Source organism: Rattus norvegicus, chromosome 5 (assembly GCF_036323735.1).
Source record: "Rattus norvegicus strain BN/NHsdMcwi chromosome 5, GRCr8, whole genome shotgun sequence".
NCBI classification, from domain to species: domain Eukaryota; kingdom Metazoa; phylum Chordata; class Mammalia; order Rodentia; family Muridae; genus Rattus; species Rattus norvegicus.
Window position 1 is genome coordinate 127,991,197 of NC_086023.1, and position 12,706 is coordinate 128,003,902.

Consider the following 12,706-nt stretch of genomic DNA (forward strand, 5'->3'; position numbering starts at 1 on the left):
CGCGTCCACCGTTCCTCTGTCTTTCAGATGCCACTCGCTTGCCTATAGATGTCCTCTTGTGTTCTGGAATCCAAGCTAGGATGTCACAGGGCACTGAGGACTTTCTTCTTTTCTATGAGTTAAAATCCATTGATTTGCTTTATTCTTAGCAAATCCTTTTGTATGTGTTCAGGGAGTGATAAAATAGTAATGGTTGGTCAGCTATTCAGTTTGAATGGTGAGTCTTTAATTCCTCGCTGGCTTGTGAAACAGCTTTCCCAAATATGGAGTACTTGGGTCAGGCACAGTAGCACACGCTTGTAATCTAGGCGCCTGGGAGGATGGTAGGTTTGAGAGCAGCCTATGTTATCTGGTGAGACCCTGATGATAGATAGATAGAAAGATAGATAGATAGATAGATAGATAGATAGATAGATAGATAGGAAGATAGATAACAGATGGATGGATGGATGGATGAATGGATGGATGGATGGATATCCCATCAGATAAAGCTGTTTGCCATATAAACCTGACAACACAAGTATGGTCCCCAGAACCCACATAAAAATGAAAAAGGAGAACTGACTTCTACAGGTTGTTCTCTGACCTACACACATGCCATGTCACTCACCTGCACACACAATACACATTAATGATGATGATGATGAGGAGGAGGAGGAGGAGGAAGAAGAGGAGAAGGAGGAAGAGGAGGAGAAGTCGTCAAAATGACAACAGAATGGAATGCTAGCCATTGGCAGCTCTGCCCTGGGCTCCAGGCCTATGCAGTGGGAGCCATATTGATGGCTGTGTGCATAGTACATTGCATTGACAACAGTTATACTTGTCTAGCATATTTTTATCTCTGGCAGGACAAGAGCTCCTCCACCTTCAGCCTTAAAATAAATACTAATGCGGCACAGACAGCCCTCCATTGGCATGAGTTTTATGTCCATGGAGTCAACCAACTGCGGTCAAAAACTTCTAGGAAGGTCACTGCATGTGCACTAAATGTGCTGGGTTTCTTGTCTTGCAACACCACAGCTCCTCCTGTCACACGCCGAGGCTGCAGGAACTGCACAGTGTTCAGAGATGATTGAAAGCCAGGCGGGATGCCCATTGTGGGGGCTGTGCGCAGTCCTTGCAGTGTAGGCTAATTCCTAACACAGCACCCCCAAATTGGGGGATTCAGAGGGGTCCCGGAGCCAATCTCTGACGAGATAACTGTAATGGTTCATTTGTGTATTGGGTCCTGAGCTGGACCCCCTCACACATAGGATATCAAAGATGGAGGGGAAGCCAGGTGTGGTAGCACCCACCCTCCTCTTCCTCCTCCTCTTCTTCTTCCTCTTCCTCCTCCTCCTCCTCCTCCTCTTCCTTCTCCTCCTCTTCCTCCTCTTTTTCCTTTTGGTTTTTTGAGACAGGAGTTTCTCTACTTAGCCCTGGCTGTCCTGGACCAGGGGATTTAGCTCAGCGGTAGAGCGCTTGCCTAGTGAGCGCAAGGCCCTGGGTTCAGTCCCCAGCTTCGAAAAAAAGAAAAAAAAAAAAAGATCACTGGCCTTGAACTCAGAGAGTCTCCTGCCTCTGACTTCTGAGCTCTGGAATTAAAGGTGTTTGCCACCACCACCTGTCAATGGCACACATCTTTAGGCTCAGCACTTGGGAGGCAAAGCTGTGTAGGTCAGCCTGGTCTATATAGTGAGATACAGGGCAACCAAGTCTATTTAGTGAGACTCTGTCTCAAAACCCAACCAAACAGAAGGATGCAGAGAGAACATGGAGACTTGCCTTTAAGAGACGTTTATCTCTAGGAAGATAAACATCTAGGATTGGCAAGGTAACCCTCACATAGAAAGACCATGGGTCTGCCTAGGAATCTGACAGACATGGCTAGGGGAAATGTGCTGGCTTGCCTGGCAGTTAAGCAGTCAGGGACGTGTGTGTGCCATGCCAGTCGTGGGGTGGGGGAGGGTATGCAGTAGGCGAGGCTTGGGCCTGGAAAGACACCATGTTTGATTAGAACATTCTAAGTATCAGTGGGAACCAATGGCATGCAGAGGGTGCACCTGGGTGGGCTCATGGAAGGGTCCACTGCCCACTACCAATGATGACCCCACCTCCAAAGACCTCCTCTCCTGGCACTGAAATTCCTTAGCGTCTGCCTCTCTCCTCTTCCCAGGAACATGTTTCCAGCCAACCTGGTAGAAGCCACATTCAAACAGGTGAGCAGAGCCGGGCCGTGGAGGGGAGGGACGGGAGATCAGGAAAGGCAGGGCTGTCTGAGCATGGTTGTAACACAGGCTGGCAGTCTCCCTGTCTCCTACAGGCAGATGCCCCGGAAGCAGGGGTCGGGGGAAGGGACATGGGTAGGATCCACATCTTAGCACCTCCCACTGTCACACCCCTGTGCTGGGTTCCAGTTGCTCATAAAGAAACTTCGTGGGGCAGAAGAAAGCCATGACTGAGCACCTGGCTCAGACCATGGGTGTTCACACTCACCTTCCCATCATCCTTAGTGTCCACACTAAGGTAAGAACAGGCCATTTCCTGGATGAGAAAACTGAGGCTCAGAAGTAGATCATTGCTCAAGACTATACTAGTAGTCAAGGACAAGAGAGTGGGTGAATTCAGGCCAGGCTCGCTTCTAAACCTGCTTTCTCTCTAAAAAAAAAAAACAAGCCCTCCATAAGAATAATAATAACATTGACTGGGAGAACGGTCATTGGGAATTAGGAAAACATTAAAGTACATCAAGCAGGCCCTGCAGAATGTGACTCAATTGGTAGTGTTTGCCTAGCGTGCAATGCCCTGCCTTACACAAACAAAGTTTGATACAGTATCTGTAATCCCAGAACCCGGGATGTCGGGGCAGCCTGGACACTATGAGACTCTGTGTAAAAAAATAAAATAAACTTCAAGAAAAGAAATACAAACCCTGCTCTCAGTTCAAGCAGGAAAATCATCTCTCAGTCCAGGGCCTAGAAGCAGCAGAAGAAATTGCTTCTCTGGATCAAAGTCTTACAGGGAAAGTAGGATCCTTGGGCACACAAGGCTTGCCTTGCTTCCCCTACCACACCCTCACCATGCATGAGCACCCCCTCCTCCCCAGGCATCAAACTCTAAAGTTATAACACTCAGGGTGAGGCCAGGTCCTTCCAACCTTACCCTCCTCCCTCTCTGTGCCATGCAAGTTGTTTCCAATCATTTTGCCCACACTAGCTTCTTTCCAGATCTCTACCCTGTCTCTTGTGTGCCTATTACCTGGTGCAAAACAGTGTTTTCCTAAACCCCTAGCCTGGGCAAGGCTGAGTTTGCACCGAGGATGCAAATCAGGCAGGTCTGGAGACCCCAAAACAAGCGTCTGTGAAGCTGAAGCAAGTCTCAACATCTTGAGCCTCAACAGTGAGCACAGTCACAGGGTGCAAGGTCCCGAAAGGTAGCAGGGCAGTGTGTGGTCAGCCCTAGTGATGGAGGATTATTGACCGTTACAGAGACAGTGTGTTGGCCTCTTTTATGACAGTTCCCTTTTGCCAAACTATCTTTTGAGACCCAAATTAAATGCCCCCCTTTGGTTAAGCATTCTCTTTACCAAGGCACAGAAGTGTGTCTGATTCGGTTCTATATGTGCTGATGTTAGTAGCAGTGAACCTCACATGGTTTTTTCCCGCATGCCAAGGATGTGGGAAGCACCCGTTTCCTCCAGTGAGGAAGATGAAATTGTGGTTCCTTTTTATCGGTGAGTGGCACGCCAGGGACTTTTGGTTCATGTATTTCCTGAGTAGGTTCCCCTCCTCCCCTAAGAAATCCTACCATCTTGATACTCTGCTGTTTGAAGGGACAGCTGCCTCTTGATGGGCTCCTGGAATCTGAGGAATAATAGACTGGTGGGCAGAGGAAGACCTTGGGTGGCTGACATCATCAACCAGGCCCAGGGCCTAGGAGCTTTCTAGGAAGGTTCTAGATCTGTCCAATGGACAGCAAAGTTTCCGGCTGTCAGGTGCATGGATACTGCCTTGAAAGAAGGGGCAAAGTGGGTGACAGGGCTTCTGGCAGAGGAGGCCATAGATTGGGGTAGGGCAAGAGAATCAAGTGGTGGTGACAGAGCTGCAGGCAGTATGCAGCAAAATGAAGGACCCCTTCTCTTTGTGGTGGACAAGGACCTAAGCTTGTGAGCCTCTCCTTCAACAGCCCATTAACACCCATATAAGTGCATACAAATGTGCCTTCGGGATGTTTCCTGCAATAACACGATACCAACTCTTTCCTGGTCGGCATGTTCCCCAACAGTACCGCACCAAAACCACCCCAGTTATCAAGTCTCCCAAAGGGGCTGCGGAGGAGGCCCCTCCCCGGGGGATCGTCATCTACGGGGTCCAGGAAGACAACGGCTCACGTGTGCAGAACTTTGCCCTGGACCTGACGCCCCCGCCTGAGATTGTCTATAAGTCAGAGCCTGGTACGAGTGACGGCATGAACGTGCTAGGCATCGTCATCTTCTCGGCCACTATGGGTATGCGTTGGCTCTGCTCCAGGCAGTGCCCTCCCAACATTCCAGGCCCTTCTTCCCTGCCCTTCCTAAGTGGCTCTAAGCCCTGCTCATGCTGAGAATTCCTCCCCCTGGGGTTACCCTCCTCCCTCCAGTCCAGCCCTCAGCCCCTCCCACAAGTCTGCTATTGGACCTTTCACTGAAGCCATGAGCCGATGAGGAGGGATTGTCACTGTTGGTAAAGACTTTCATCCTACATTCTAGGCTTTTCTCCAGCTGCCTCTCTCTACAGAGCTTCTGTGTCGTTTCTTGAGGTGCACAGTGGCCTTCCTGAGCATGTCTTTCCCTTTGCAACTATTTTCTACGTCTCCAAAGTCCCCTCCAACCACAATGATTTGCTATAAGCCACTAAGGGTGTGACTTGGGGGTTCCTTATTTGTATGTGAACCTTCAAAGGCACATTGAAGTTGTTGTGGGGGTCGTTTTATATTCCTGGGTTTGTGATTTAAACTTTTTCTTTACTTTTGAGAATTTCTTACATGTATATAGTGAATGCAGGTTTTTTTGGTTTTTTTTTTTTTTTTTTTTTTTGGTTGGTTGGTTGGTTGTTTTCTTGTTTATTTGGTTGGTTTGAGGGGATGTTGTTTTGTTTTGTTTGAGGCAATGTGTCATGCAGTCTGGGCTGGCTTAAACCTCACTGAGGATGGCCTTGAATTCCTGGCCCTCCTGCCTCTGCCTAGTGGGCTTACTCCGCCTATCTTCTCCCTCTTAAAGAGGCCCCTAAACTGTCTGGCTTCAGGTCCACGATCTTCTGCTGAAGATGCTGCCCACCAGCCCTACTACTGTACACAGGGCCCCTTTTTTTCTGGGGGGAAGCTCCAGCCCTGGCGTGGCTGGCTGCTGCTGCCCTGGCTTTTCCACTACACTTTGTTCTCTTACCGCATGCTCAGCATTCTCTTATGTACGAGACATCTGGGCCACGTTCTAGCTGGCCCCAGGAACATCCCCCCTACCCAGATCCTGCCAGCCTGCTTCCTCTTGCTCTGCTGTTACTACCTCCTTGGAGCCATATGGCTCCTGCTACAGCTTCCTGGACATTCCCTGCACCTTGTCTTGTCCCTTCTGGTGTGTCCTCAGGGTCAAGAAGCTGGTCCTGTTCTGCAGGCTACACTTGGACTGACACCAAATGGGGCCTTAGAAGCTACAGCACTCAGGGGTATAGCTCAGGCTGCTCTGTAGCCCTGCTGTCCTATGACCCGGGCTTCTACTAACCTTAGCCCACTGTTCCTGTCCTTCCTGTCGCCTCTCTCATCCCTCCCCATAAGCACGCTATGCTCATCAAGGTCCTCTTGTCCTAAGACCCAGTCAGGGGCCCAGGTCATGGCTTCTCGGCTCAGGATGCTCCACCGTGAACATCTGACCCTGTGGCATCAGTCTCTGTTTGTGTGGAGTTGCACTGAGCCTCAGTTAGGTGGCTTAGCACCGCTTGCCTGGCTAACAGTCTGTTTGCCGGAGCCCTCCATGGTGACTAGCAAAGGCGGGGCTCAGAGAAACCTGTTAGATGCTTAGATCATGAGTGAGTATGGAGGCAGTGAAGGATAGCAAAGCTCTGATTGGCTTGGCCAAAGTAGAGGGCTAAGACCTGAATCTGACACTAGACACTCTGCACATGCACCTGGCAACCTGGCTACTGGGCTTTCTTCCCCTCCATCCACACCCTGGGGGACAGGACGTAAAGGCTGCCTGGTAACAAAGTGAAAGAAATGTTTGAGACGTTCAGTGTTCAACTGGGCAGCGTAACAGGCTGTGTGTCATAGTCGCCTGTGCTTGGCGGGCCCACTCCCGTGTGCACCCGGGAGCGCCCTCCTCTGTGCACATCCATGTCACTGTGCACAGAGGTTCTCATCAAGGGTCTTCCGTCCTTCATCCCCAGGTCTTTTTCCTGATATGTGGGACACGGCTGGTGCTCAGGTCACCTTGTCTATGGGGCGCCTCATTTCTCACCTGTGTCCTATGTCCACCAGAGTTAGGCAGAGTCTCACCCCAGAGACACTCAAGTAAGAGTGAGGAGGGGGATAGCCAGAGGGCACTCAGAGCTGGACTGCATGAGTTGGCTTCCTATTTGCCAGGATGTGGAAGGTCAGATGGGCAGGCCTGGCCCAATGTCACCCTGAGGCCAGGCTTCTCCTGCTTTCACCTTTTTTCACAAGGAGACTCCTGTGTGAATTATGGTGACAGAGACCTTCCTTGGAGTCCCACAGGCCATCTCTCCTTTGCTGAGAGAGCCACTGAGTTGCCAAGTGGTGTGCAGCGCTTCGGAGGATAGTCTCAAGAGTGCGGACTTCCCCAGAATGGCAGCAGTCACCAGCCACCCTTCCAAGAAAGGCACGGTGGCACTCTCTATCTCAGGGCTCACCCCAAGGAACAGTCTCCCCATGCATCCCTGCCAAGAGAACTACACTCACGTCCAGACAGACTGGGGCAGGCACTAAGGCAGCAGGGAAGCTGCTATCCAGAATCCTAAGGTCCGTGAAGCCAGGGCCCAGTGAGGAAGGGCAGAGCACGGTGGTTTAGTGGAGTCAGGCAAGTGCGGCAGAAGCCGGGAAATGTTCACCAGAGTGTGTTCGGGAGCATTTTATCTCAAGGGAATAAATGTCCACTGCTGTGTGGAGAATGACTACAGATGAGCCTTAGGGCTGTGGGGGTGTCAGCAAGGGCGCATGCGCCCATCTGTCCCTGCTTTGCCATCAGTTGTGTCTGTACGGCGGCCTGGTACCCCTGTGAATCTCTCTGTGTGACCCCGCAGGCATCATGCTGGGCCGCATGGGTGACAGCGGGACCCCCCTGGTCAGCTTCTGTCAGTGCCTTAATGAGTCCGTCATGAAGATCGTGGCAGTGGCAGGGTGGTAAGTCTCCTCCAGGGAGAGTCCTCTTTCCCCCACTCCTGTCCTGGACACATCACTGAACCATTCTCAGTGCGTTCTTAAGGAGCTCAACAAACTGCACAGGAGGCCTGGACCTGGGCCACGAGGGCTAGCTGACTGACTGCACAGGTTCCCAGCCCAATCCAGCCTTGCCTTCTGCTGTCTTGGCCTCAGTTTCCCCATGTTGAGCCTGCTTAGCTCGGCTCTTGAAGAAAGCATACAGTGGAATCGAGAATCAGTAACCAATCCTGGTTCAGAGTTCAGACCTTAGATGCCTGATAGAGTTGTGTGCAGAGGACTGTGGTCACCTAGGAGGCATGGCCTTGCTGAGCTAAAATGAGGCTTCTTCAAGGACATAGCAGTCTGTCTAGGGCTGGGGCAACTGAGGGACCTGGCTCTCAGCTGGGCACCTCAGTCAGTCTCACCCTTGTGAGCCACAAGGGGCTTGAGATGAGATCACACAGTGACAAGGTGCCAGGTGGGAGGGGACCCTGAATTGAACCCGAGGCCATTCTGCCACTCCAGGTACTTCCCCTTCGGCATTGTCTTCCTGATCGCTGGCAAGATCCTGGAGATGGATGACCCCAAGGCTGTGGGGAAGAAGCTGGGCTTCTATGCCGTGACCGTGGTTTGTGGGCTGGTGGTCCACGGTCTCCTAATCCTGCCCCTGCTGTATTTCCTCATCACCAGGAAGAACCCCATCGTCTTCATCCGTGGCGTCCTCCAAGCTCTGCTCATTGCACTGGCCACCTCCTCCAGGTAGCCCCAGATGAAGAGCTGAGAGGGTTGGGGTAGGCAGAACAGAACTCTATCCATCTGTCTAGCCGTCATTCACCTACAGCTGCAGAACCATTGAAGGTGCTTACGTGGCTCCTCAGACAGACACCAGGGGTGGCGATATGACCATATAGGTAATATAACCATATTGGGGCTTAATGCCCAAGGCTCTGCCTGCTTCCATCATTCTCAAGGCCTCTTCCCTTTGCCCATGGTTCCAAAGCTTCCTCAATCTTCATGGAACCTTCCCTTACTCCATGGGCAGAGAGGATGTATTGCTTTCACAGCCCCGTGTGTTCCTGTCAGGGCAGATCCCATGACACGGGAGGCGCTCTGTCTGTCTGCTCCAGGTGGATAGCCTGTTTCAACCTTGGCAGCCTTTCTAGACAGCCAAGGCTGGAGTCCTGGTTCTGTTAAGCACGCCAGTGTGATGGCAGGCTGTCACTCCACTTTCCCAGGCCTCAGTGCCCCCATACCTGGACTGGAATAATGGTTCCTGCATGGAATTGCTTCAGAGGCTGAGATAATGCTCTGGGGTGAGAAAGCGATTAGAACCAGTGAAACCCATGCCCAGCCTTGGGGACTACACACTGTAGCTGAGGACCTGGGATAGTTAGACGAGGCAGAGAGGGAGGGAAGGAGGGACGGAGGGAGGGAGGAAGGGAGGGAGGAAGGGAGGAAGAGAAGGAAGGAGGGAGGGAGTCATCACCCATGATCCTTATGCCTTATGAGGAAGTATTCTCCTAAGAGTAAGTGTCCAAGCTCCCAGTGGAGGGAATTATGGGGATTGGAGCCCATCTTTCTGGGCCAAAGGTCTGGTGTTTCTTGCAACCTTCGCCTTTCTGACCTAAGCCTCAGTCTCTGGGACCATACTGTGCTTTTCCCGTCAGAGGTCCCTCCCACCCCTGAAGCCGAAGCCCCTTCCCAGAGATAAGTCTTCTCTGAGTACTGCATGGCTTGATCTTGCCATCACCCTGTGGCCTGGGAGTTATGTGCAAAGAAACCAAGGTGCCCAGGCTACAGAGCTTGCTGAGGCCCCGTGGGAGGCTGGACTCCAGGCCCAGGCACTCTGGCACAGTCTCTGGGCCTCATCAGCCATAGTCTCATCAGCACTGCAGATACTCTAGGCACACAGTGTAACTGTGCCACTGAACCATTTCTCCCCATTGCCTTCCTGGGTATTCTTCCCGGGGTCATTCCACCCAGCCCGAGCTGACCCACATGTACACTGCACATTTCTGTGAGGGGATCAGTGAACTGGCTCTCCCACAGTGGCTCACTTCAGAGGCCCAGACCATCCTGGAGGAGGGTGGCGGGCAGACACCTGCCCCTCTGCCCGTAGCTCAGCCACCCTGCCCATCACCTTCAAGTGTCTGCTGGAGAACAACCACATCGACCGACGCATCGCTCGCTTTGTGCTGCCCGTGGGCGCCACCATCAACATGGACGGCACTGCGCTCTACGAGGCTGTGGCTGCCATCTTTATTGCCCAGGTCAACAACTACGAGCTAGACTTTGGCCAGATCATCACTATCAGGTGTGTCCCAAAGCCACACTCTAGAGGGCCCCTGGGTCAGGAAGGACATGGGTAGAGGCCGGCCACAGGCAAAGCTGATGCTGGGCCTTGGGGAAGCCTGATCTCCAGGATCAGGGTAAGCAGAGTCAAGAGCCAGGCCTGAGGACCAGTGAGGCTGTGTCAAGCACAGGCTGCTGTGATGGGACAGAGTCTAAGGTGGCCTCCCTGTAGGCCAGTCCCTGCATACAAGGATAGGCCCTGAGTGGGGTTGGGGTGGAGCTGTGCTGATAGACCGCCAGAATCTCCAAACGTCTCTGTCCTGCAAAGGCACAGATTTCCAACTTTTTCTAGTTCTCTCATGGATGGGAATTGGGGGACCCATGAGTCCTAAGGATTCCAAACAGGGACCTGCTTCTCCGAGCACGCCCCCTCCCCCCCGGATATCATGACAGCCAGCCCCCACACCCTTGCTGGCCCCCAGGCTCTAGCATTCTGGTCTCCTTGGAGCCAGGGCAGTGGTAGTTATCCCTGCCACATCCTTCTCCCTCTGTAGCATTACAGCCACTGCAGCCAGCATTGGGGCGGCTGGCATCCCGCAGGCAGGGCTCGTCACCATGGTCATTGTGCTCACCTCTGTGGGACTGCCGACCGATGACATCAACCTCATCATCGCTGTAGACTGGGCACTGTGAGTGCTTTGTTCCGGCCCCCACCCAGCCCCACCCATTGCTGAGGGCAGCAGGGTGGGGGGATTGCTATAGATGGTATGCTAGGGTACCCCAATAATCCATGCCAGCTGTGCGACTGGTGTCCCAGCATCCAAAAGTGAAAACGGAGCCTTCTTGGAATTCTAGGTAGTGACCCCAAGTCTGGCCCCTCTAAACACAGGGCCTGTGTCACCAAAGGGTTTCCTCGGCTGCTCAGCACCACTGCGGGTGGATTAGGTGCATCCCTGCCTGCGGTCCCTGTCTGTGCCTCTGTGGGGTGGCCTCACACTTTCCAGTCGAGTGTGGCCCTCTACCCGTTTCCGGTTGAGGTTGCCGCAGCTCACTGTCAACCTTGGCTCGCCAGGGATCGCTTCCGAACCATGATTAACGTGCTGGGCGATGCGCTGGCAGCAGGGATCATGGCCCACATCTGCCGGAAGGATTTTGCTCAGGACATGGGCACTGAGGTGAGAGCGGTGTCCCTCCAGGAAGCCTCACTTACCAACCTATGAGTGGCGACCCCTCTGAGGTTTGATGATCCTCTCACGGGGGTCATAGATCAGATATCCTCCTGCATCTCATATATTTACAGCATAATTTGTAACAGTAGCAAACATTGCAGTTATGAAATAGCAGTGAAAGTTTCGTGATTTGGTGCCACCACCACAGGAGGGGACATCTGTATTAGTGGTGGCTGCGTTAGGAAGGTTGAGAACCACTGTTCCAGGAGATGAAGCCGGGTGTGGTTACAGAGTCCCAGATGTTTCACCCAAGCACTGGGAAGCTTTCAATCACACCCTGCATAGCTCTGGGCTCCTTGTCCCAGCAGGTGACGAGCTTCTCTAACCCCCATTCATGGAGGACTCAACCCGCAGGGCACCCAGACCTAACCAGTGAAACAGTGAGGAAACTTCTTCCCTCTGAGAAAACCCTGCCCCTCAGGCGGGATGCTTGTGGGGCAGCAGAGTTGCCTGTATGTGATGTCTTCACTGCAAGGAAGGGAAGCTACTGTTTTCCTGGCTGGACTCTGTAAGGCAAGTCCTTCATTGACCAAAACAGGAGGCAGGGAGGCAAGGCAGCTTGCAAACTGGTGCCTGGAGAGCCCTGTAACCTGCCAAGGCTGCCCAGCTGTGTTTATAAAAACATCTCTTTCAGTGGCTCCCAGCCGCCCTGAGACTGCTCAGCGTTACCTACCTCAGCCCTTCCTAGTGCTAACGAGGCCCCATTTCCTATCCAGAAATTGCTGCCCTGTGAAACCAAGCCAGTGACACTGCAGGAGATCGTGGCTGCCCAGCAGAACGGCTGTGTGAAGAGTGTGGCTGAGGCCTCAGAGCTAACCCTGGGCCCCAAGTGTCCACACCACATCCCGGTCCAGGTAGAGCAGGATGAAGAGCTGGCCACTGCCAGCCTAGACCACTGCACTATCGAGATCAATGAGCTGGAGACCAATGTGTGAGCCTGCAGGGCCGCAGAGCCAGGCCAGACCCTGAGGTTTGGGCTAAGCGTAGGAGTTAAACTCAAAACATACCTGAGCATCTGGTACATCCCACCCTGACGGGCTAGCCAGCCACCGATGAGAAATAGCATCTCAAAAGGGAGACAACTGTGTGCAGAGGCCCCAGTCAGCAACTATGGCTCTCTCGTGGCCCAGCTGTGACAGTTTCTAGTACCTGAGCCCATGAAGGCACCTGGTAGGGGTATTTGCCTATTCTTTGTGGAAAAACAGCTGGGGGAGGGGTGGGTCTGAGAGCTAAAACCACTCCTTGAAAGAACCATCATGGCCAAGAGGTTAATTCAAGTCTTTGGCGTCTCAGCCACTCCCTTCTAATGAACAAGGAACAGTGAAAGAGGTTCTGCCTTCTCCAGGGTCCCCACGGCCACAACAGCTTCCAACTCAGGAAGATATAACAACAGTGTCCCTGTTTCTGCCCTAGCTGCGCCCTGGCCAGGTCAACCCTGCTCCACCCCACAGCATGTGGCTTTAACTCAAGAAGGGCTGGCCCACCCCAGGTCTGAGGCCTGCTGCCTTCACGTTACAGCCTGTCCGTGTCTGTCCTCCAGACCTCTCTCTCATCTAACATGGAGACTGATGCCACTAGGGCTGGGAGACCCAATGGGTACAGCTCAGCCAGCCTTTCATGAGATGGGTGGGCAAAGAGGGCTAGAAAGAGAAAGACCCAGCTTGGGACGCTCTGGCCAAGTGACTAGCAGTACTTTGGGGTCTGAACTCTTTGGGTGGCAAAATGGAGTGAGAGTCCCCAGTCCCTTCCGTGTTTGCAATAACGTGATAATAAAAATCTTTGATTTTTCAAGACTCACG

General features: G+C 52.8%; 1 protein-coding gene across 3 annotated transcripts in view; it reads left to right on the forward strand.

Annotated features, from left to right (window-relative positions):
* The window catches only part of Slc1a7 (solute carrier family 1 member 7), a 44,131-nt gene extending 31,428 nt beyond the window's left edge, over positions 1–12,703 (forward strand). Inside the window, exons 4-11 of one of the 3 annotated variants that reach the window (NM_001108973.1) lie at positions 2,156–2,198; positions 4,264–4,486; positions 7,269–7,368; positions 7,912–8,145; positions 9,506–9,700; positions 10,233–10,367; positions 10,751–10,853; positions 11,624–12,703. In NM_001108973.1, the coding sequence (NP_001102443.1) occupies positions 2,156–2,198; positions 4,264–4,486; positions 7,269–7,368; positions 7,912–8,145; positions 9,506–9,700; positions 10,233–10,367; positions 10,751–10,853; positions 11,624–11,842 (1,252 nt within the window). In that variant the 3' untranslated portion in view covers positions 11,843–12,703. The remainder of the gene's footprint in view (positions 1–2,155; positions 2,199–4,263; positions 4,487–7,268; positions 7,369–7,911; positions 8,146–9,505; positions 9,701–10,232; positions 10,368–10,750; positions 10,854–11,623) is intronic. The other 2 variants (XM_017593537.3, XM_039110462.2) reach the window with 2 other exon arrangements.
* Positions 12,704–12,706: the final 3 nt, after the last annotated feature.